The sequence below is a fragment of the Anopheles maculipalpis genome, chromosome 2RL, assembly GCF_943734695.1.
Source record: "Anopheles maculipalpis chromosome 2RL, idAnoMacuDA_375_x, whole genome shotgun sequence".
Taxonomy (NCBI): Eukaryota; Metazoa; Arthropoda; class Insecta; order Diptera; family Culicidae; genus Anopheles; species Anopheles maculipalpis.
This window is the reverse complement of record NC_064871.1, coordinates 82,657,937-82,683,088: the sequence shown is the minus strand read 5'-3', so window position 1 is coordinate 82,683,088 and position 25,152 is coordinate 82,657,937. Positions and strand designations below refer to the sequence as shown.

General features: G+C 41.8%; 2 protein-coding genes across 2 annotated transcripts in view; both read left to right on the top strand.

The window, feature by feature from the left end:
* Positions 1–4,412: 4,412 nt before the first annotated feature.
* LOC126568225 (mannose-1-phosphate guanyltransferase alpha-A) lies at positions 4,413–5,935 on the top strand. The gene is made up of 4 exons (XM_050224669.1): positions 4,413–4,462; positions 4,532–5,412; positions 5,479–5,599; positions 5,663–5,935. Exons 1-4 carry the CDS (start codon positions 4,423–4,425, stop codon positions 5,905–5,907), a joined length of 1,287 nt encoding a protein of 428 aa, XP_050080626.1. The 5' UTR covers positions 4,413–4,422; the 3' UTR covers positions 5,908–5,935.
* Positions 5,936–19,028: 13,093 nt separating this feature from the next.
* LOC126567832 (RNA-binding protein fusilli-like) overlaps positions 19,029–25,152 on the top strand; it is a 60,649-nt gene continuing 54,525 nt past the window's right edge. The window contains exon 1 of the mRNA XM_050224146.1: positions 19,029–19,250. Coding sequence (XP_050080103.1) covers positions 19,035–19,250 — 216 coding nt within the window. The 5' untranslated portion in view covers positions 19,029–19,034. The remainder of the gene's footprint in view (positions 19,251–25,152) is intronic.

Genomic DNA, 25,152 nt, shown 5'->3' with positions numbered 1-25,152 from the left:
GTTGGTGCAAAACGAATAGCCGTGCATTTCTCTAGTTCCTTGCGTTTACTTCCATTTCCACAGCTTTTGATAGGCCTTCTCGCTACAAAGTTCCTCGCGTCCCAACTGCCCGCGTAATGTGTAATCAGCCAGAATATTAAGCCAAATGTATCGATCTGCATGATCATCGAAACCGGGTCGATTAGGGCTACAATAGTGAGGTGAAAGTATGCGTGGCATACTTTTTTTTTAAATGTAATATTTTATCCCTTCCTGTCGTTGGTCCGTAATCGTGCCCTCGTTTGGGTGATGACCATTGAAGCCAACCGATCGATCTTTTCGAGCTTAGTTTTAGCTGATTTTCATTGCGCACTTTTTGGGGTGTACTAAACCGAAGCCTTGAAAAGAGCTCAGTTAACCTTGAATTTTCCCTTTGAGTTTGTTGTATTTTTGATCCCGGAACGGTGGAGCCGTTCTCTACCCCGTATTGGCTGTTCTAGTCAGTTTAAAGTGACAACGACCATGTTAGTTACGCTAGCGGAGATTTATCCTAAACAGATATTATCAGAAAATTACTATGCTTGAAACAAACATGACACGGATGGCGAATGAGCTCTATGATGGAATACACAATGGCGTTCCATGTGCGAAGAAGAGGTAAGATTAAGCGCAAACTAATGGATTTCTTTGGTGGTGATTTTAGCAACCGAACGAAACGTCGCGTGATTTTAGCTGTTTATAACAACTCTCTACATTCCTCCCATATGCTGATACTCTGATGGGAATAGCAAAACTCTAGAAGAAACGAAAAATCAACAACCATATGGTATTGTGTGTGTGTGTGTGTTTAAAGTTCATGAATGTGCTACCTATCCCCTCGATGTCTGACTTATAGGATGTAATGATAAGCGGTGGATAAGAAGTAGCTATGGTATCCATATTCCTCGCCGTAGAATAAGAAGAGACAGGGTTAAGGAAACGGATGTATAAGGATACAGTGCCGGTGTATCCGGGAAGCTAAGATTACACTCAGCAACATTACTAGAACCATAAGATAAAATCTTTTATTGTACCTTTTTAAGTAACGAAACCTCGCATATTCCTTCGCCCGGATGCAAGTGTCCAGTGTGTGTTTTAGTGTATTTGGTCGCGTACTAGAAGCGTAAATTGGGATGCATGGGACAAGTTTGCTGCTCTAAGTTGTAGTGTTTTAGTAAGACGTGAAATGAAACTAATAACCTCGCAATCTATTACACGATTACAAACTACCAATAATATATTATATAGACTTTATATATGTATGTGAAGAACAGACTGTACGGAAGCAACTTCTACTATAATCACATTTTGTATGAGTGTCGTAATTGTCCCGTAGTTTTTGCGCTTCTTCACCTGGTCCAACATCTCGTGAAGTGTGGGGTATATAGGGGAATAAAAACAAAATGACGGCATCACACGTGGCGCTTGCAGATGGGTAGAAGCAAATAAAATTACTACTAAAACCTTAAACCACTTAAGTGAAAGTGAATAAGCAGAATGTAAGGAAACACAAAAACCACATGCCAGTGCAGAAGTGTGAACAGAGGAAGGGAGAGAGAGAAAAAAAAAACGTAAATTATTTATTAGGTAGACACTCGTTATGCATGCACCAAATTTAATATAATATATTAAATGGCAATGCAGCAGAGTATAGCAAAACGGAACAAAAACGGAACTCGAATGTCCCAGACAATGTATGTGTCCAAGAAGATGGAAAAGAAGGAGCAGAAGAATGTATGCTAAATGCAAGAGAATGATAAGAAAATGCAGTTTGTGTGTTTGTGTGTTTGTGGTAGGAACAAAATACTACTAACTGCTATGGATAATCCTAGTGCTAACACAAACACACCATACAAGCCAACAACACACCCTTCAAGCTGGGATGTTGGAAAAATCAACGCTGAACCTCGCATGGTTTGTGAAACACGTAATAAGACATATTAGCGTATAGTGTTAAGTGAAGCAAACAAACAAAAACTGTGTGTGAAAAAAAAGAAACTCGCAAAACACACAAAAGTCGCCATCCCTCGCATAGTTACGTAAGGAACAAAAAATGTGGAAACGAAGTAAAAACACAGAAGAAGAAAGCGTATAATATTAAAAAAAGAGAAGAAACAAGCTAACATAATAAGAAAACAGAAAGGTAAAAAACAAAAACCCTATCAAACCTAAATGAAGAAAAAAAGAGAGAAGCAAACCAAACGATTTTTCGTATCTGTTCAATGTCTAAAAGAAAAAAAAGAAAAACATTAGCAAACAAGTGGATGAAAAAAAAAGATGATAAGTCGAACCTGACAACAGCAGAATACATTCCAGAACCGAAATTGCTTCCACCTTTCAACCTACTGGAGCAAACATTCCTTCCTCTTCTCTGCTAAATCCCGGTCTATACGAAGCGCAAACTTGGTTTTCTTTAAAAAAGCTGTCGATTTTTGACACATTTCCTGTGCAAAATTCACAACATTTTTTCGCAAAATCAGAGTTGCGCTTAGTGTGGAACGGTTTTAAAGTATGAAAAAGATGTTAATTTGGAAACCCCCATTTGAAGACGACTCGTCGGTGTCAAAATTGTGTCAAAAAAAAAACAAAGCGGACAGTAAGCAAACACATGTTCAAATTTATACAAATTTGTTTTAAGTGCAAAAATAACTATATTTTTCTGTTGTGCTGGAAGTACTCACGGAACACGGCTCATCAAATGAAGTAGAACGACACTGCCTTATGGATGAGAGTGAGTGGTTTCAGCGGTTTGCTTTCGGTTTTGTTTTCGGTTCATGTATCCGTTTACTAGCAGTTCCTTAGGGGATATTTGACACTTTTTTCTTTGTTGAAAATCTACTACACAAATGTGCTAAATGCCAACCAGTAATGTACGCACAAAATCTTTTTTTTTTATTTTAATTTTGCATTTGTGTTAACTTCTTTCTTTCCCTTTCACTATTCGGTAAGTGTGAAGCGTGTGTGTGTAGCAAATTCAATTTATCTTCCAAAACATAACTATTACATTCCTAACTGTAGTAAGGCTAAAAAAGGTCAGAAAAGATAAAAAAACAACAAGGAGACAAGAACAAACGAGAAAAAGCTAAACTATTCTTTGTATACGCATCTCACTCAGATATACCATTCATTAAATCAGGATCCTGTTTTATTTTAGTTTTAAATTCTCACAATCCTCGCATTTTATCACGAACGTGAATCACATGGCGCATAGTGCATGTGTGCGCGCAGTAAACCTGAAAGGATTTTTATTTCAACTGCAATATACATATAAAAGAAACAAAACGGCTCTTCACAGTGCTGGTTAAAGAACAAGATTTCCCCGAGTGTCAGATTATTTTGTTAACAAAATAAAATGAATTGATTTTTGGAGTAATATCGAGCGTGCCACCGTGTGTACTGGTTTCTCAACGTCTGGAAAGAAGAGAAAATTTCAGTGCTTGTACCTCATGATTTTTTTAGGGAAGAGTGAGTCATTTATATGAAACATGATTGCACTTGATTCAAATCAAGAATCGACTCTCAAAAGCTTCGGGATTCTTTTAAGATTCACGAGTCTTTAAAAGTTTGAAAATCTTCATTAATCTATAAAGATTCTCGAATCATCAAAGATTCAGGATTTAATATCCGCTTCCGAAATTATCACCATGAATCATGGATTTTATAAGGTTCATGAATCTTTGAAATCGAGATGTTAGTTCATTTATTCATAAAAATAAATATTCAAATATGCATTCCGATTCAACAATCTGATTTAGATTCAAACAACATAAGAAAATTTGAATTGAAATTTCTGTTAATTTGCTGGCAGTTTGAAAGCAACAGCTGACAGCATAAGTATAGGGGTAAAGTTACGCAGATTTAAGTTTGAAATTGCTGCAATGGAAACAAATTTAAAACTTTTCCATTTTTATTTGAGAAATTTGAGAAAAGGAAATACAGTGCGAATATTGTTTAAATAATCGAAAAACACTCATAAAAAATAATAATCTGAATACGATCCGGAGTACTCAACCCTACTGTAAACCGAACCGGCTGATGGTACCGAAATTGACGTGGAATTGTTTATTCACTACGAGAGCGATAGCGAAAAAAAAACAACAATTCATCAACAAAGTACTTCACGGTAGATTTTACAGTAGAGAAAATCGTGAATAAAAACCTTATTTTATCCGTGATGATAGCAGAAGCGTAGATAGTTGTAGATTTTCTTTGTTCCTTTTGTTTTAAATTTGAATTCAGATCGACCGCCAGAGTAAGGGACATTATTACGCACCGAAAGAAACTTGTAGAGTGTAATATTTAACATAAGAGCTTGCCAATTCCACAAAAGTGAGCTTATCAGAGTGCTACGTGTCGGTTGTTTTTGGTACGGTAGCAGTTGAAGTGCACTTTTCCAGTTCGAAGATGCTGAAAGCGGTCATCCTGATCGGAGGTCCCGAAAAGGGTAAGCTGGTGCAGAATATGGATAACAAAGCGTTCTCAGTTTCATTCGGCTCTTTTTCTTCACTTCCAGGAACCCGGTTTCGTCCACTCTCGCTCGACACACCGAAACCACTGTTCCCGGTAGCCGGAAAGCCCATCATACAGCATCACGTCGAATCGTGCGTTCGCATCAAGGAGCTGAAGGAGATCCTAATTCTCGGCTTCTACCCCGCCACCCAGATGCAACAATTCGTTAGCAATATGCAGAATCTGTACGATGTAAACATACGCTATCTGCAGGAATTTACGGCCCTCGGCACGGCCGGTGGAATGTATCACTTTCGGGATCAGATACGGTCTGGCAATCCGAGCGCATTCTTCGTGCTGAACGGGGACGTTTGTGCGGATTTCCCGCTGCAGGAGTTGTACGACTTCCACCGGTGCAAGAAGGACACGGCACTCGTTTCGATTATGGGTACGGAAGCGACACGTCAGCAAGCGGTGCATTACGGTTGCTTGGTGCTGGGGAAGGATGAGGAAGTGACGCACTACGTGGAGAAGCCACGGTCGTATCTTTCCACGCTGATCAACTGCGGTGTGTACGTGTGTTCGATGGACATTTTCGCCAAGATGGGTGCTGTGTTTCATTCGAAGCAACAGGATTACAGTATGCTGAACAATGGCAACGGCAAGGACAGTGGACACATTCAGTGGGAACAGGAGATACTGACACCGTTGGCTGGGACGGGCAAGCTGTACGCGTTGCCGGTGAACAATTGGTGGTCACAGATTAAAACGGCCGGTTCGGCTATTTACGCCAACCGACACTATCTCGCACTGTACAAGAAGGCACATCCGGAGCGGTTAGCGAATGCCGGGTCGAAGACGGAGAATGGGAATGCGAATCTGATCTGTAACATTGTGCCGGATGTGCACATTCATCCGACGGCTTCGGTGCATCCAACGGCAACGGTAAATTTGAATTTGAATTGGGGCATAAGATCGTTTAATATTCAATTCGGGATTTTTTTGTTTTAGCTCGGTCCAAATGTGTCTATCGGTCCAGGAGTCGTGATTGGGCCGGGTGTTCGTGTTCGCGAATCCATTGTCTTGGAGAATGCCGTTATCAAAGACCATTCGCTAGTGGTGCATAGCATTGGTAGGTTTTGACCTTTAAAGCGATTTTTATTTTCCAAAATAATCTATTTAATCTTACTTCCAGTTGGTCGTGGTTCACAGATCGGCATGTGGGCACGTGTGGAGGGCACACCGAGCGATCCCGATCCGAACAAACCCTTTGCGAAGATGGAAAATCCACCACTGTTCAACACGGACGGTCGGTTAAACCCGTCCATCACGATACTGGGCTATGCCGTCAGTGTGCCTTCGGAGATGATCGTGCTGAACTCGATCGTACTTCCGCACAAAGAGTTAAGCCGTAGCTTCAAAAACGAAATCATTCTTTAATGTTGGGTGAGCTACGGTACCTCATATCCCGGCGAGCGGTGGTAAGAATGTGTTAAACAGACTCCATGCACGAAATGTTCGTGACATGCGTGCCAATTGGTTTGTTTTAGGTTTATATATGAATTGCAACAAAGAAATAGATACATTGACGATACTGGTGAAGGAAAAATGGGATGCTTTGGATATCCGAAATGAATGTTGTTCAATTATCGTTTTAAAAGATACTTGAAAGGTGGGACGTTTTGGTACTGACAAATGGATCATCGAAAGTTATCGAAATCCTATCCAAAGTACCATCAGAATTTTACAACGATAACCTTCATCAAATAGATCGAGTTCCCTCAACTGATGACCCTCACTACGATAGTTTCAGAGACTCAAAGCCTCTATAAATAAAAAAAAACAGTCAAAATTGTACAGCGAATCAGACTAGTCGTATTTCGCTAGATTGGTAGTGTCACGAGACATGTACCGAACGATCTATTCCGAAAAATCTCTTTTTGATGATGCCCAATGGACAGGAGAAGCTTGAATATGAAGCGACGACGTTGTCGGTAGGTCCTTCAGAAAAACTGAAAGATTGGAAGAATGTTTTCGATATAAAAGAATATTTTCAGCATGTCGATACCTGCAACACTTATAACGCCGGACAAGTATACCAAAATCTTTTATGTGCGGGTCGGCAGCACATAAAAGATTAAATATGGAGGTTTATTCGTTCTTCTTATTCCTATGTCCAATTGACACATCTCTTCAGTAAAATTACACCCGTTTAGCTCCAATCGCACGTCACTAAAGGGCTTGGCTTGCCGTTTAGTGACGTTGTCACCTAGCCGTAATATATCCGGCGAGATACAATTATTCCTACATACAGAGGGAACATCTAGATCAGAACTGATGACAACACTATATCGAACCCTTCAATCTTTTTGATGATGCCCATATGGACAGGAGAGGCTTGAATATGAAGCGACGACGTTGTCGGTAGTTCCTTCAGAAAAACTGGAAGAATGGAAGAATGTTTTCGATGTAAAAGAATATCTTCAGCAAGCCGATACCTGCAACACCTATAGCGCCGAACAAGTATAACAAAAATTTTTATCTGCTGCCGACCACTTTCAATATGGAGACTTATTCGTTCTTCTTATACCTATGTCCTATTTATACATCATTTCCGTAAAACTACACCCGTTTAGCTGCAATTGCACACCACTAAAGGGCTTGGTGTGCCGTTTCTTACCTTCTTGACGTAATATATCCGGCGGTATATTATTATTCCTACATACAGAGGGAACATCTGAATGAGAACTGATATCGGTACTTTTTCAAATGCTTCAATTCGCTGCGGTAGCTTTTAGGCCTATTGTAATTGAAGTGAAAAAAAAAAATGGCGGATAGAGCTCTAAGCGGAATACAACTTTGTGGCTCGAAAGTCATCGAATCTGAATACTGGTGTAGGGTCAGAGGCCAAAAAGAAGCTCTCAATCCGCTTATGGAAATATACACCTCTATCGATTTTTACTTATAATGTGATTCGCCCCTGCCACATGTGGTCAGTTATAGGAAGATCCTTAATCCTTAACAAGTGCATAATTTGCAGCTTGAGTTGATAATATAACAAGAATAAGTCTTAATGTGATATCTTTATTTAAGTACCATGTATCTGAAGGTTCAGTCTTCCCTACGGAGGTAAAGGTCTGGATAGGATTAGAATTTCGCGGTTCCGTGTGTGAAGATCGGCGTCGTTGTCACCACTAAGTCGCCGTAAATGTACAAAATAAATAAAATTCTCATTTAATTTCTGCAAAGCATTGCAAAAGTTTTACTTTCAACCCAGCTCACAAGAAAAGGTGCTCAAAATCATTAGAAAGTGAGCTACTCGTTAAAACAGTCAGCCGGGACCGTTGTGTGCACACTGGGCGCAAACTTAAATTATATGGACATTTTTTTAAACTCCACATGATGCATTAACGGCGTTTCATTAAAAATCAAATTTATTATAATTTAAGCAAAAATAAGCTTTATTTGTTCCTTCTCTTCTCTGGTTGTTGCTCAATGTAAACCCAAAAAAAAAAAACAAAAAATACTGCACTCACCCACAGCAATCGAGTTGCCCGTCTTTCTACCCCTTCCAAAATTTCCACCGCCGCCATCAATGACACTCAGTGGAAGACAGCTTTAGCGCGTTCGCTGGAAGTGTGTCCGCACAGAACCATCCCGTCCGTACCTGGGCATAGACGTGCCTCGTAGCGCATTTTCTACCGCCGGTACCAAATCCCAACCTGTTGCGTGCGCAAAACTACAAAACCTTGTCCACAGTTGATTGTGGTCAGTTGCCGAGGTGTGACACGGACTGTCGGTGAGCATATTCCTTCCGGGGACGTGGCCAACTAAAAGGGCGTTCTGATTTGAATCATTATAACACGAGAGCGGGATCAAAACTGGTTTATGGAGAATGAAAATTTTTGATTGTGAAAAAAGTGTGTGTGCGCGCTGGAAAGAAGAGTTGTTTTTTTAAATGAAATCCAAAAGGGGATGCTCTAGCGCAGTAGAGGCTGGCAACGATTCGTGGTTTGTGTGCACTTAATGCAGACGATTTTGCGCCGTGAAAACAGCAATATCCTGTTGCTTTTTGGTTGAGTGAGCAAAGCGATCAGTTTCCACGGTTACCTTCCAATATAAACAAGCAAATTTGCATCAAACAGTGCAACAGCAGAGTCCAAGCAGAGTGTAGTAGCCAGTGATTTCGGCACCAATTCCGGAACAGAGTACGATTTGTTGTGTGTGTTGTGTGTGCGTAATGGAATTGTGAAGCTTTTCGTTGCTTATTTCACGGTGCGTGCGAACTTTCGTATGGTGATTCTGTCGTGCAATATAAAGGTGAGTAGCATTAGCATTAGCAGTAGGAAACAGGTGATTTTGTACAGTGAAATTCGGGAACGCAACCACAATTTTAACACATTTTGCCACATCAAAGGTGGCTTGTGTTTTCTTACCTCCACAAATTCCGCTACCCTGTCTTGCTCTCTTTCTCTCTCTACCTTTTCCCCTTTTCCGCACCTTGCACGCAGCGCGCTGACGTATTGTGAAATATCCACAGTGTGCTGTGATGGTGTGTGAGACAGGTAGCCACACACGGACCGTAGAGAAGTGTTTTCTGCCGAGAAATAGGCTTTTTGTTTCCTCGATTGCAACCAGTTGCGGTACATAATACGAAGAACTAAAATTGTAACGGGTTCGTTATTGTTTTGTACGAAATTTAAAGTGAATTTTGTCCCTGTTCGATCCCAACCAGCAGGAGGGGCGCGATATATTGTTTTGCTTTTCCGTGTGGAACGATGAGGATGATGAGGTGATGTGGTGTGACAGCTCTCTATAGTAATGTTCTCACCGATCCGCATTCTCACCTGGTCAGAGCCTGTGTTTGCTCACCTGGAACGCCATCCATGCAACATGCAGCCACACCAGTGGGCCTTTATTTATTGTGAAAAGACTTTTCCCGATGAAATCTCATAGAAGGAAGCCTTTTTCGTGTGTCGAAAGTGGGATTTCGTTGAGGAAATGTGATTTGCAAAATAATTAATAAAGTCACTTTAATGCCTGCGCTGCAGCCGCCCGTGTGCGCGTGTGTGTGTTAGTGAGGTCGGGCTCACGCAACTCACCACCGGAATTGTTTGCTCGGATCGATTGATTGTGCCAGGTAGTGCGCGCGTGAGAGAGAGAATGAGAGAGATACGTATGTGGAATTAAAATAATATCATAGCAAGCGCGTCTCTCGTGTTTTTCGCCTTCTCATCCCCGATGCTACTCATCACACGCACACACGGTGTGCGCGCATCATAATCGTGCGCTCACCACTGCGCTGAGAAAAGACCCTCGTTTGGCTTCACCTTTTCGGGCACATAAAAGCATACATATGCATAGCCATCCTGCTTTCATTGGATGCACCTGCAGCCCGAGCACCTTAAATAACTGTACCGTGTGTTCGGTGGTGGATGCGTGTGTGCGTGAGCCCTAGACGCTACAATACGCACCTCGGAATCTCTCTCGCTCTTCACCTTCCATTTACCTCATTATCAGCGGTGGCTACAAATGCCCGAAAAAAAAACGCCCGTCGGTCATATCGCGAACAGGGAAAAAGCGCTACTGGAAAGGTAACACATTTATGATAGCATAAGGATAAGAAACTGTGCTTGGTGTGTGTGGCTGCGCCAGCATAAGTGAGAACAATAATTGTTGCAGGGTACAAACAACGAAATCACCTGGTTGGCTGGCTGGCTGACGGCACATTACCCCGTTGGAAAAATGATCCCCTCTAGAAAAATGGTACAAAAACTTTTGGGCGTAAAGACCGAAGACCAGAAGGAGGACCTCCTTATAGATCATTAACGACTGCTAAATGCTTCGACATTATATGTGTGTGTTGGCGCGACTTCTGCGTTGAAGATGGGTTTGTTTTAATTTGTATTCTTCAATCGGAACTGCTCACTCTGATGATCGCTGAGGCACAGTTTTATTGCCTTTTAACTCAAAAAAAGGGAACGGCGCGACACTCACGCATGTCCCGACAGTTGAGCATGATGCAGCAAGTTTTGGTCATCCCCCACTCCCGCTTCGGTGGGTTTGTGATTTGTTTTTGAAATATAAAATTTATTTCAAGCTGTCTGGTAGTCACGGTAGCTCAGAATCCGAGTTTCAAGCTTTTGAAATCGATGTCTAATAAAGCCTCTAAAATATAGTACAGAAACACTGGAAAGGTCTCCCGATAGGCACAGGTATCGAATCTCTTCCGGGCCTTCTACCAATGCGCAGGACTGATGCTCTAGATATTAGTCAAAAACAAATCAAGACACGCAGAAATTGCAGCCCAAACTTGTGAGCTCCTAGAGCCTACGATTTATTTTTGCTGAAGTTACTAAAGATACCAAAATCGCTAAGAAATTCAGATCACGCGGTTAATCATGTTCGTATAGGTTTAAACTTCAAACTCTACAAAATACATTATAAAATCGCCTAATCCAATATCCTTGCCTTTTTGGAGGACTTACATCAGCGCTATCATTCTCATGACATGACTAACCCTAGCCTTACCCGTGCGCCTAACTTAGTATTTATGTTATTATCAGTACTGACTTTTGAGAAAAAAGTTAGTTTTGGACGACTTAGAAAGTGCGACCTACCTGCTATCTGAAAACTCTTTTTGAAAATGAAGTATTTGTGATCCAATTAAACGCTGTTAATGTAATTTTGAGTTTTGTCTGGTTGAAATCTTCAACCTGAGGACTTGTGCCCAATGCTAGGTCTTTTGGTAAACTTCCACTACATAGGAGAGCCTAAAAACCAAGATATCTATGCTATCATCGTATGCCAGAATCTCTAGTCTATCATTAGGATACATTTCTGTCGAATGTTTTAAAGCTTTTTGGACATCTTCCGCCATCCGCCAGGTTTAAACATAAAATTACCAACATCTCAAGTAAGTCCAAGAAAATATAACATTTTTAAGCACTCGGTCCGCCATTTTGAGACTTAATTGCTTGACGAAAAGAAGTGAAGCGAATTTGGGAGACAAGTCATTACAAATTACTACACAAAATCACTTAAGACACGTTGGTAAACAATTTCGCGATATGTGAAATCGATCGAATCCAGCAAAATTTCATTTTCAAATCAATTAGCTAAGACGATGATGATGCTATCATCTCATCGATCGTATCTCCATTTTGGCGAAATGATCGTCGTCAACTTGCGATTGAAATCACCTTCCTAATGCCATACTACGGTCTTGTGAATGATGTGAAGAAACCACCCGAGTGATGTTGTTGAGACAGAGAGAAAGAGAGAGAGGACTGCGCTACCACGATAAAAGTGAAATTCCTTTCCCCCCAATTCCCAGGGTTTGCTCTGGGGTGACCAAGATAAGCGGAGGATGGAAATTGTTGTACTAACTGCAAAACACAACATATGCGGTGTTAATTGAACGCTCAAACAGAATAGGAAAAACAAATGCGTATTTTTGCGTATGAAAATGAGCCACAAAGTTTATTTCTTTTCCTATTATTCGATTGAAAATCGTGAGGACTTATGTATGGGAAGTTTGGAATAATAAATAAGTGTCTCGTACTGGGGAATCTGTTTAATCGCTCCGAAAATGGCTTCCCTTATTTAGTGTTTGTTCAAATCTCATCCTCACATGTTGCTCTGCCTATGGCAGACTTGCCTGTGTGGTTTGTGAGGATGTCTTAAATTAATTCCAACTCAATTTCAAACTATTTGCTTCTCTTTGATCTTCCTTTCTTAAAAGTATCCCCAGGTGGGTAATTACAGAGATAACATTCCGGAACTGCTTGGACGCGAATTTCTGTCTAGAAAAAGGATTTAAAAAAAGCAATCGATTACATAAAGCGCTAGAAAACTTCAATGTTTTAAAAAAGAAATTAATGACCAACAAAAAACGACGCTATTCGCAAACCAATCGCGAAAGTAGAACACAAGCCAAATGACATGACACAGATGAGAGAGGAGGTGTTCCGTAATATATTTAAAGCAAGCGCGCACAAAACGGCGGAGAAAGTCTTCCAGCCCGCCTTGGTTGCGTTACCATGGATACGCGTTAAAAGCCGCGCTGCTGGAATGTTGGTGTGAGATGATAGGGTGGGGATTTGTTTCCCTTGTCCGATCGTCGTGTCAGGTTACTTTGATTCGGCCAGCAACAAACGCAACAGGTGGACAATTTTGTGTGTTATGCTAGCGAACGGAAGAAAGAGAACACTCTGCAGGACGGGCGAAAGGAAGGAAAGAGGGAGAGCACTACAGAACGGGAGAAATGTTTGGAATGCAAAACAGAAACATGGGAGGAATTAGGGGGTGGGCATAAGGGTGGCTTTGAGTTTTTTTTTGGAGGCCGAATGAATAAAAGTGACATATTGTCGGATGGACAGTATCATTCCGGGAGGGAATTAAATTTTCCCACAGTTTTTTTCAGTTTAAATTAAAATGGGGGATGTGCATTTTCCCCATGTTGGTTGATGCTTTTCCCTCTTGGTCTCTAAATAAGGTACCTTACTTAGCTTCATTAATGACCAGCTTAATTCTAGAGTAGATAATGTTTATCGTCCTAAATATTGAATCTTACCAATCAGTTGACATGTTTCGATAATCAAATGCCAATATCTCAAGCCCTGTACTTACCGTCTGACGGACATTTTTCGTAACGGTCCAGCAAAACAGCCGTTATCAACGAAATCTTGTCGTGCCTCTCGCGTGTTTGCAAGCGACAGAAAGATCTTTTTGCTGCATCCGGTTCAGTTTCGTCGGGGATAATAAATCCACTTGCTTTTCAGAACAACAGGTTTGCAGTACTATGCTTGGCGCACTGCAATCCGTTTTGGAAACAGGAAAAACGACCTCAAAGCAACTGAACCATAGCTAGCACGAGGATCATTTCGTGCACTTGAATATAGTCCAGGCTATGCTAGATTATCCACAACACAGCACAAAACAGTGATAAGTAATCGAACACGAGAAACCAGGTAAGATGGAAGTCTTAATCAGGTGCAATTAATTGGTTATGGCGTGCGGCAAACGAGTTCTCGGGGCTTCATGATGCGGCGCGACACATTAAGGGCTTAATGCCCATTTCCTACCTGTTGGGGTGCACTAAATGTGTCGGTTACGGTTATTTCGGCCGAGTATTGGCGTTAAATTAATGAGCAAAATGAATATTAGTTACTTTGGATGCTCGTAGGATTTTTATTAAATGTGAAAAGACAAGTTGGAGGGTTTGTAGAAACCGGGAGCATAGGAACGCCACATCTCAATCCGGATATTAACAAGAGGATATTACAACTGCATACTTTAGGTTGGATATCTTCAAATATTGAATATCTCGTGATATAAGACGATAATTTATCCTAGTTAAGGAAGATGCAATATTGAAATCATCAGATACAGATTTTTATAATCTCCTTCTCGTTATTTGGCTACTAAAACTTCAGGAGGTCTGGTGGAAAAATCGACAGCGGCACACAGTGGCATCAGCAAGTCAAGTACTCCGTTCGATGGAGTTATGTAGAAGAAGAAGCACTTCAGGAGGTCTCCGCCTTGGCTAGAGCACCTGCTAAGAAATTCCAGCTTAGCTCCATATAGGCTTCTTCTTCGTCTAATGTTTTGGGTGTTACATCTGCCATTTCGGGCTTCCTTGACTTGATCTACTTCTTGCTAGATAGTTAGTCCTGGGTAAATAGAAACTGGAAAGGTGCTGTTTGAGCAACTTAGTCCCAATATAGAGCCTCTATTCTTCTTACTGGCTTAACGACTTTCTAGGTTGCTTCGGCCATCGAATACTTGTCTAGACTTGCTATTACCACGTAGTAGAATAATCAGTCCTTAATACGAGGGAACGGTCCGGATGTTGTTTGAACCCCGATCCGTCGCTCTTTGCAGAGTTAAATGCATACGAATAGATTGCGAAAAGACTTCGGAAGGATGGAAGCTAGTTTATTCAATGCGAAGAAATTCTACTCTCGAATTTGAAGCTGAAGAAGCCAAAGACACACTTCATTCGTCTGCCATAAACGTCACTCTTGGAAGTGATCTAATTGAAAGCACACGCAAGAAACCCTTGGCAGCAAATGTCTCAAATCGCAAATCTTCTTCACCAATCGTAGGGCCTGCGCATGTGCGCTGCTGGGCAAAAGGGGGTGGGTGTAGATTTGTTGAGTGTAAAGTGCGTGGCGTAGCGTTTTCTATCAACCTGTCAACCCCACCCCCCCTAATGAAGGTCGTGTATGCGCGTTTCCATTCCACGATCATCTCATCCTTTTCGCCGCGATCGTCTCTTTCTCTCCCATCCAATCCGGCCATCTACGCAATTCCAATCGTACGTTGCGTGTGTGCGTCTGGTGGTGAAAACAACAAAAAAGACTGACCACTTCGATGGGAGCATTTAGGGGTTGGGATTTGTGGGTGGTAGGAGGAGCGGGTGCGGAGATTTGATTAGAAACGCGAAGCCCACCACCACCGAACCCCGACGACACGACGTCCGACGAATGGCGAAGGAATCAATTAGCTTTATGAGCGCGCGCACTCCTCTCACGATGACTGGGCGGAATATGAGAATATGATCGTACGAGCGTGAGAGAGCGCGACGTTGTGTAAAGATCGAGTTGATGACAGAACCAAAAGACTCGCCGGGGGTGGAAGGGAAGGTTGAATGGATGAGGGTACCCTGCCACAAGTACCTTCGGTCAACATAATAAACTCCACGCTTTTTGGCGTCATTTTTGCGAGTGACACCTGTTTTGACGTCTGGACGCTCTCTGGTCGGCACTGGTTGTTGATTTAACACCGGCGTGTGTGAGTGTGCGTCGTTTGGGTGGGGTGGGATTGGTTGGCCGATCAAGCGGCATAAAAATGGCGACGTACTTTATCAGAATTGGGAGTCGAGATTCCAATAAAAGTGAACACCCTTAAAACAGTCTGTTTTACCTCTGTCGTTTTCATTGGAGGGCCGATGGCTAGCCCAGAATTGATATAAAACATGGAGTTCTAAAGATAGATACGTTTCTGACGGGAGCGACATCCAGCGGGTGGCCGATGTCCGAGTCATTCGTGACACGTGTACGGTCTGTCTTGGACGAATGAAGGAATGAAGATGATGATGATGATGACGACGGTGACTCCAAAGTGCGCGAACCGGTCTCTCACGCCCGAGGTCCGGTTTGTGGTTCGGATACATTCCGTGTGTATGGGTGGGGTGTGATGAATGCCTCATCCTCTGCTACTACACACCTCCATTCCGGTTCTTCCCGGATTTCAGAAATTCATTCTTGACCAACTCCTCCGGAATACCTGTCAGCCCACTGGCACTATATTCTTTCTTTCCCGCGTACCCCGGGATAGGTTGTGGTTGGAGTTGGGTGAGTTATTCGAGAGAAATGGCTATGTGGAAGTTCCACCCGAATGTTTCTACTTTTCGGCAACCCCGACGAGACTGTCGGTCGAATTTTCCTTCACTCGTCTCTGTTGGCACTCTCTTCTGATCGTTGATGTTTCTGCGTTTCTTTTACGCGTTTCGTTTAATTTCTCTATGCTTCTCAACTCTTTCTGGTTATATGCTTGTACGTATAGGTTAGTGTTCGCACAGCAGAGCTCGCACAGTGGTCTGAAATAACATAAGATAAAAAAAGGCAACAATAAATATTACACAATTAAGAAAGAAATATCTAAAACTGCCTTAGTAAATGAAAGAGTGCTCATCAGAAATCCAAACAAAACATACTTACACTTTAATCTGTTCTTAAAGAAATGTTTTTGAATCTGTGTAGAACAGAAAAGGATTTATTATGAATTATAGCTATTTTTTCATTATATTACTGTAGTTGCCTCAATGTTTTCCAATGGAAAATACAGGGTTTTGATCCATATAATTGAATAGGAGAACTTAGGGGATTGTTTTAAATAGACAGTGGAATATTGCAAGGGCCTCGAGGAGTGTTTCAATCACGTAATGGAAATTGACGATCACTTAGGATAAATTTGCATCGCGGCTGCGGAATTTGACAATCAACACTGATTAAAAGAGAAGCTGTAATTACAACAGTTTGTGTAACTATTTTCTGCGTAAAACACGTTGAAATGTGAATGATACGGAGTCTTGATTGAACACACGATTGGATGGTAATTACTACCCCAAATGCACATAAGATTCCCCTATAAGCAAAATACCATAAGAACTTTGCACTGTTATCACAATCCATTGGAAAAATAACACTGAGTAATTCAAAAGCTCCATAATATGGATCGAAACCCTGTAAGAATTTAATTTCCTATGTTCTTTTTTGCTGTGGATATGGGGCCATAGTTAAAAACGAAAGTTTCTTATGAGGTGCTACTTCAAGCTGTGAAGCTATTCGCAAGAAAAGAACTAAATGGCAAGAATAAAATACATAAAATGATAATAGGGACGGCTCGGTGGTATAGGCGCCGGTCTTCAAACGGAAGAATCGCGGTTCAAATCCCATTCGGACCCGTTCCGTCGTAGTGAGGACTGACTATCGAACTACGTGGTAATCGGCAAGTCCAGTAAGCTATATTTAGAAGACCGGCGTGAGAAGCTCTTGAAGTCAAGAATAAGAAGATTATTTGTAATTTTGACAAAATAATTTTTAAAATAGCTGCAAAAGTACTCTCTCTCTCTCTCTATCGGTCCCCTCCCTTTTCTTCGCTACTTTCTATTGACAGACTTTTTGGTTTATTTGCGCGAAATAAATAGCAAAACATTTTTACTTTATTTATTTATTTCTAGTATGTACATTATATCATATTACATAATATTGTTATGAAATATTTATTAAATAAATAATTAACTCTACTCTCACTGTATTGGCGTATGGAAAACTAACATATTCTACTGCATCGCAATGAAAAACGATTAAGAAATAGCAATAAAATTATGTCCATTTAACTGCCATACCAACGGACCACTGTAGCATTTGTGGCCGCTTCGGCAGGCAATCAACACCCCCCGTATACCTATATGTCGTTCGTATATGATATACGCAGTGACGTGATCCACGTCGTTCGGTTTTGGTTGGCTACATTTTCGCTGGCCAAGGAGAGAAAGTTTCCTAACCGGACAGCAACGAACGGACACACGACGACACGGCACCTTGAAGACGGTTTACACACAAACACAACGATTCGATTTCATTGTGTGGAAGGCTGATGATGATGATGGTGATGTTTTTGGGGGGCTTAATTTTTCCGACCAGGCCTGGTGCCGTTCCTGGCCTCCTTACCTCACGCACATTTAACACCATAATACACCAAGCCCCGTGTTTGTACCAGCCACTGTCCGTGGACACCACCATTGGTAGGGAATGAAATTTGTGTGTGAGCTTCTTATGCTCTTATGTGGTCTGCTGGATGGTTGGAATTGTTCTTCGCCTTTCCGTCTTTCGGCTTATAACAGTTAAGCAGCAACAATTCAGCTGTTGGCTTTTGTGCACTCTTGTGGCGTCCTTTTATTCCATTCTGTTTTCATAATGCGTGTTTTTGTTTCCCTGTTTTCCTCTCCTTTCTTTTCGTTGATGTTGTATTGAGTTGTCCACTCCTGTTTTGTTGCTTAAAACGATGTTGCAAAATTACTTCCAAGCGTTGATTCCGTTAGTTTTCGCGAATTTTTTGCACGAGAATTATCTGAAGAACGTATCCGCCGACTTTTGTTTCGGACGCGCTTCGGAATTTTTTGGGCGGTGTCCGATTATGTTTGCTTCGTTTTTTTTCTTCTTGTCTCTTTTGGCAACATAAACAATTGCATCGTATTGTAGCTTGTGCAATTAATTGTAATATTTTATTTATCTTTTTCGCCCTTAAAGGTTGCCAGGGCGTAGTTCCACTTTATCCTTTTTGCTTTCCTTATCTTTGACCCAACTTGCAGAAAAATTTAATCTCTTTTCATCTTTTTTTACTTACAGTGTATGTGATCATCAGTAAGCGGCAATACAAGGACCACTCAGGAAAAAAAATCGGAATTTACGGCAACGTTCTGCATAAAGTGTTTTCTTTTATCGGTTTGAAGTAACAATTCAATTCTAGTGTCAAAATATCATAAAACAAAAATAATATTTTATGTGAGTGCATCAAATTCCTGTTCCGTTATTAGCCACGGTCATGTTTTACCATTCACCGCTGGTGGTGGTCGTCAACCGTTCCAGTAGCGCTTGTGTGGAAAGTTCACGCCAAGCAACGTCCTACCGAAGTGGAAGAACTTTCGGTATCGTTTTGCGTTGCTAGTGCCTTATACAATTTTATTAAGCTTTTCTATACAGTTTATTTAATTGTAAGAAGAGAATTATTTGTGCTGGTTCACGAAGAAAAGTAAAGTTAAAACAGCGTTTCTTGAAGTGCCAAGTGTTGCGTGAAGAAATAAAGTGTTTATTGCGTAGTTCGTGCAGTGATATCGCAAACTGAAAGCGTACGTGGTGGACGTCCAGAAACATCTTTCTAGAACGAAAATTTGGCGTCAGCAGTCAGCTGCTTCTTCATACCTTATCGAAATCTTAGTGCGCCACAAAAAAAAGCTCTCTCGGACGAACGCCACGAGGGTTTTGGTTTTTTAGGACATGCCGTCACTACCCAGCATCCAACTGCCTGACACCACCACCACCACCACCACAGCTACCAACATGCTGGTGGACACGACGAAGCAAACGCTGCTTCCGGGCCATGTGGCGGTAATGCATGTGACGACATGCGGCCAAAGTGGGGCCGGGCTCGGGTCGGACGAGAAGGAGATCGTACTGCTGATTTACGTAATCATCGATGTGCAGACAAATAATGTAAGTACGAAACACGGTGCGCATGCTTACCACGGGATGGAAATAGAAGTAAAAAAAAAAAGTGTCTTCCACCGAATCTCCACCTGTTGGGCGGCATCAGGGACCTCTTCTGCTGTTGTGTATGATGATATTCGGGTGGAGCTTTTTGCTGCTGTAAGTGCGAGTGATGTTCCTTCTTCACTCAGCACTGTTTACACAGCAGCAGCAGCAGCAGCAATGGAGGAAGCTGCAGGGCACACACTTGCTGGTGGTCCCAGCATAATGTCTACTGACGTGTGATGCGCGTATCTGCCACAACCTTGATGTGTCTTACAAATGAGATCCGATCGGCGATCTGCTAAGAGCGCGAATGTGTGTATCCTTTCTGGCTGGCACACCTTCATTTAGCGTGTTAGCAGTTCTGCTACAGAAGACACAATGAGCGTAATTTGTAGCGCATGTAGAATTTTTGGTGGGGAATTTTATAGAAGTCGGGAATTTCGAATTATTTCCTAGTTTTGTGACGCTTTACGAAGGAAGTGTGTTTGATATAATAATTGTCAAGTGTAAATATTTGGGACTGTTTTTTGATTGTCCTAGGAATATCCAATCGGATATTCCAATGTTTGGAAGCACTCGTGGAATATCTAGAGACTTCCTAGAGTGTGAATTTCAAGTGTAAAACACTTGTCGTCAGAATATTCAATTGATTGATCCGTTTTAAGTGAGCTACTGAGCTCAAGTTACGAAAATTGCTTCTTAAAATCTGGATCAATCCAATTATTCCTTATATCCGGACATATTCTCGAGATGTCAGCAACCTGGCTCAATTGTCTAACTTCTAGAGCTCAAGAGTTCTTCATTGCAAGTCAAGACTTGTGTTGTCAAAATCCGTATTAAGTTATTCGCTCTAAATTGATCCTAAAGAAGATCCTAGAGCATTACGAAATTCTCCGTCGCAAGGTATTTTGATGACTCGATCTTCATGTTAATATTTCGAAACTTTAGAAATTTAGTTTAAAACACTAATTTTACCTTTTGGTAGACTCCATGACTCGGCGAAGTATGGGAGGACAAGTACGTCCAAAAATGTTCTCATAAGTGGGTAGCATTTAGTAACTTGAATTGATTTCTCTTATTAACAGTTTTCTGCTCAGCAGTAACGGTAACAACATTTGTCGATACTTATCTATACCCAGTAGTTCACCTAACATGCCATAAGAATAATATGTATTTGATTAAATTTGGACTGGAATGCAAGTTTTTTTTTTCTGGAGCACATACACCACCAATTAAATATCGTTCACTGGCTGACCTATAATGAACCAAAACCTTGCTACAGTTCGAAGTTCGAATCCGGCCCGGAAGTCTTACGGTCGATGTACAGTTTTAATGTTCAAGCAGCGAATACTGTATTTGATGGAAAAGCGTAACAAAGATAAACACATTCCAGCACCACTGCCCAGAAAACCCTTACGTACCAAATGCACTTTACCGTGTACCATGTGAATGTGCCTGCCTTCCCCACCCCCCCCCCCCCCCCCGGGATGTCCCTCACCATCTGATCAGAATCTTTCGGCGAAGAAAAGCTTCCCAACCGTTGTGGTGAACCAGTTTGATCTGCAATCGGCACTAAATTGGCTTCCATTGTCGTTTTCGGACCGCGTGCTTGGGGCTTAATTTAGCAGAGTACTACGGGCGAAGCTTAACGCACAACAGGAGCTTTTATCTAACAAAAAAAAAGCCCCTCTTCCAGATTGTGCCGGTGATGAGAAAATTGGTATCAAGTTTTATTTGATTTACTGTTTTCGATCCTTTATTATCTCGCTTAGCGCCAATCACACCGCCGCTCCGATCGCCTTTGCCCAGCAGAAGAGGAAGGTCGGGAGGGTTTGCTGGTTTGATCGTAGCCGAAACTGTTTACGACTTGAGCGGTGGCGCGAACGATCAATCTACAGTACTTCGGTCGGTAAAAGTAGAAAACAAAGCGGCCTCAGCTTTTGTGCTGTATTTGTTCAGCAAATGTGGAGTGGTTTGGAAGAAACAGGGTAGATTTCCCGTAGACCCCCTTCAGAAGTCTTTTCTTTTCGTTGATCAATTGGCGGCTGGCATCTTCCACCCAAAATTTTGGTCGACTTTACCGACGGTGAGGTATCCCGCTGCGAAACAGGTCCAGCATATGGTTGAATAGACACCTTCACAGGCGGCTATCAACAGCCCATTCTCATGGTGATGCGCTTTTTTGTGTGGTTTGAATTGCTTGAGGGATGCCGCCTCTACTAGTTCTACGTCTACGGTACGGTGTGTGGAGGGGTCATCTAAGGCAATAAATTATTTTGATGAACAGTTGATTGAATTGTTATTCGCGCCAAGCAGGTTCCGCGTGCGCGCGTGTGCTTTTACCGTTCGGTTTTACGGTTTTCGGGCTGATTAAGTTTTGTGATAAATGGTGCATCTAGGATCTCCCGCCCTGAGATGAAGAGTGGAGACAATAACATATACGGTGATGGAATAGCTGAACGGGGTATTTTTGTGTTCTTAATTTTATGTCTTGTTGATTTTTAAAGCTTACGATTGATGAGTGATTTATTTGCATTATGCTGAATTATTAAGTAGTCGACGTTGGCGGGTTGTGGTAGTTAATAAATGAGAGACGATTTCGTTCGAAATGTCTTGGTGATATTGGAGTTGTCTTGTAAGGTCTCTCTCTCTCTCTCCAAACCCCAAGTCTCGTCGGAAGGTGTATGTAGGGGCAAAAAGGTTACTATCCAGCTCTGCCCAGCTCTAACAATAAAACACATGTTTCCAAGAGGTTGGGTTACCTCGTACACTCAAGCTCAGATATTTGGGGAAATATTTTAGCGTTTTATACGCCTTGGAAGTATGGCGACGGAGTGGGGAATGGAAATCCTATATTATCCTTCAAAAGCCGTAAAAGAACAGGCTTAAAAGAAAGAAGACGATTTCATCACGTCATATACTGCTGGAAGACATTCATATTGCAGTGGATTTAAAACTGTATAAGCTCCAAACGGCCCTGATATTTAGCAGTAAGAATATTTAGACTCTCATCGTCAAAGGATTTCTGCGATGTTTTGAATTACCTGGTTTACATTAAACTGTTGTTTGAGTGTAATATTTGTATACTGTCACAATCTGTTGGTATCTGAGGTATCTTTAAGACATGTGGCAACTAGTTGCCGGTCCTTAATTTTAGTGGTATTGGAGTAGTACATGCTCTTACCAGAAGTGTAGCCTTGGAAGGCCTAGGAAGCGGGAATCTCTAGTCGTATCGAGGACCTACCTCACAGAGATGAAGAAGACTCTTCCAAAGAATACCTCTTGTAAGCAATTGACATCTCTGGTGTTTTAAGATGAAAATTTGAACCAAGAGATTGATATTGGGGATGTTATTTGCTCAGTATCTTGCTGATGATTGTCCCTTGTATTTTTTCGAGCTGCAACTAAAGCTGAGGCTGTCGAATGAAGTTCTTTAAGGGAAAATTATTGCAAACTAAACATCCATATCATACAAAATTCCAAAATAAAGAAGTATTGGCGTTTGCCCGAAAGTCTTGATGTTCATGCTACGCGATATTATGAAATCTAACCAACTTATCCAGAAAATCCTGGAATTCTTCCGGAAACGATGATGGACATTAGGTGGGAGCAACTAGACGTCTATATAGATATGTATTACGATTTGACCAAATACAAAATTTGAACTGATTTTAACTGAAATGCCGCTGTTTATTCGATCTTTCCGAAAGGCATTGTCTTCCTTCTTATACATTAAATAATCCGAAGCCAAAAAAAAACAACAACAACAAGAGGCGGATATTGAATCGATTGGAATGAATGTATAACGAACGCGCATCCGCTTTACGATCCCTCGTTTGCGTGCCTCTGTCCCAATGTGCGCGATAAAAAGAGGTCAACCTAAGCGCAGTTACTGCAACTGCTTTGCTACACATGGCGTGTTCCATTCCCCCCCTTGACTTAGGGACCGATTGATCGTGCGCGAGAGAGGGTCATTTCCGGTCGGACATCAAACCGAAGGGTATCATCGCTGTCGGTCCGAGAACAAAGCTAGACTCTTAGAGTGAATAGGTTCTGTCCATCCGGACCAGGGGGTGTATAGGTGATGGTCTTTCGCAGGTATTTTAAGAATAAGCAGAAGAAGTTCCCAGAACTGATAGCAGGAGAAATCTTTTTTGATGTAAAAGCCAGAGGTGTCCCTAGAAATATGGGTGTTAAAAGATAAGAATGAAAAACGGTTCCTCAAGGGTGAAGTTGATGTTGGGTTCTTTTGCCTGTCGAAAGAAACAACATCAGACCACCAGTTGACCGGTTCGTTTTTTTTTATCCTCTGGTGCGTGTTAAAAGTTTGTTGCATCATGTAAAATTCATGATCTCCACACCGTCGTCGTCGTCGACGTTCGTTCACTGTCGGGCCGGGGTCGAGCACTATGGCTGACCCTGTGCCAAGAACGGACAAACGTGTACCGTGGACGCAACTGTTCGCCACGGGGTTTACTGTTCTTCTTGCTGGGCAGTGTCCGGCGACTGAGCCACATTTACCTTAGCCGCGCTCTACTTTGAGGTCAACAAGCTTAAGGGGGTTGACGTTGCTAAAAACAGCCCCATGGTAGCAAACTTGGTGCATCGAGTTGGTGGAGAAATTTTGAGTTTTTAGTACAGTTTAGTACAACTATTTGACAGTCAACACCCATTCTCAATGGGCAGTGTTGCTGCGGGCTTTGTTTATTCATAAATTCCTCTAAATGCGAGTGCATCATTGCATGCATGCGTCGGTCAGTTAAATTTGAGGCAGAATTTTATTCGTTATTGAGGCATCAAAATGTGCATAATGATCCTTCTCCGTGCTTCGGGGCTCTGTTGCTATCGTGCGCACACAGCGCCCGGGTACGGTTGTATGAGTTTTTTGTGCGCTTCCGTTTTAAGTTTCCAAAATCATTTGGAAAAATCGCCAGTAGCGTGTCGTTCACAGTGTAACGACGATGACGTGAGGTGTTTCGTGGCGGAAAGGAAATTACCGTTTGACACCAAGGTCAAGTTGTCCTGGCGTCGGTCGGTGTCGGTCGTTTGGACGGATCGGGAAGGAAAAGTGTTTCTCTACGATGCGGCCATAGTACTGCTGGGTGTGCTCTCTTACCCCCAGAAGCTTAATTGTATGTAGATTTATGTTGCTTTGCGCGCGGTTTATCGTGCACTCGAACCCTTTTATCCAACGGTGTACTGGACAACGGCTGTGGTGATAGCGTGAAAAGAAGTATAAAAAGGTAGGCGAGAACGAGAAGTAAGAGGATTCTAAGAATTTGTCGCAATGACGCCAAGACCGCCACAAGTACTCCCTCCCGAAATCTCCCGGCGGAGTAATCTGAGATTGTAATGATTTAAGGTGTAAGATAATCATGATTTTGGGGGCCTGTGTGTAAGATAATGTTAGTTTTTAGTTGATGGTGAGAGTTATATTTCTCCAGTATTTTTAAATATTATTTCTGAAGCATAAAGACAAAGTCTCAAAAACGAAAGATTCGAATTATGACAGCTGTTTGTGTTGTCTGTTGAAAAAGAAAACTTAACGAAAGGAAAACTTATAAGTACACTGCCAAAAATTTGTATTCTCTAATACAAACGGCGACTCGTTTGTGTCTCCGTTTGTGTTTCCTGTTTCCTGAGACTGTTTTCCGTCTCCTATTTCAAACGGAAATGCGCCAAACTCCATCGGTCCTGTGTGTTTCCAGTTCGTTTTTCTTCAGCAGTTCCAACCAAAATATGGGTATTCATATTCAGAACTTCAGCAAAGGTTTTCCCGAAGAAAAGGACGGACAGATATATTGGAATTGCTATATTACAATCTTTCCCGGTTCCAATTTGATAACTCCCCTACGCAACAAAA

What these genes read in the sequence shown, in the direction of transcription:
- LOC126568225 (XM_050224669.1), top strand. Translation starts at nt 4,423, where the DNA reads ATGCTGAAAGCGGTCATCCTGATCGGAGGTCCCGAAAAGG. An exon ending in GATCGGAGGTCCCGAAAAGG is followed by an intron (nt 4,463 to 4,531) that starts GTAAGCTGGTGC and finishes CTTCACTTCCAG; the next exon opens with GAACCCGGTTTCGTCCACTC. An exon ending in CGGTGCATCCAACGGCAACG is followed by an intron (nt 5,413 to 5,478) that starts GTAAATTTGAAT and finishes TTTTTGTTTTAG; the next exon opens with CTCGGTCCAAATGTGTCTAT.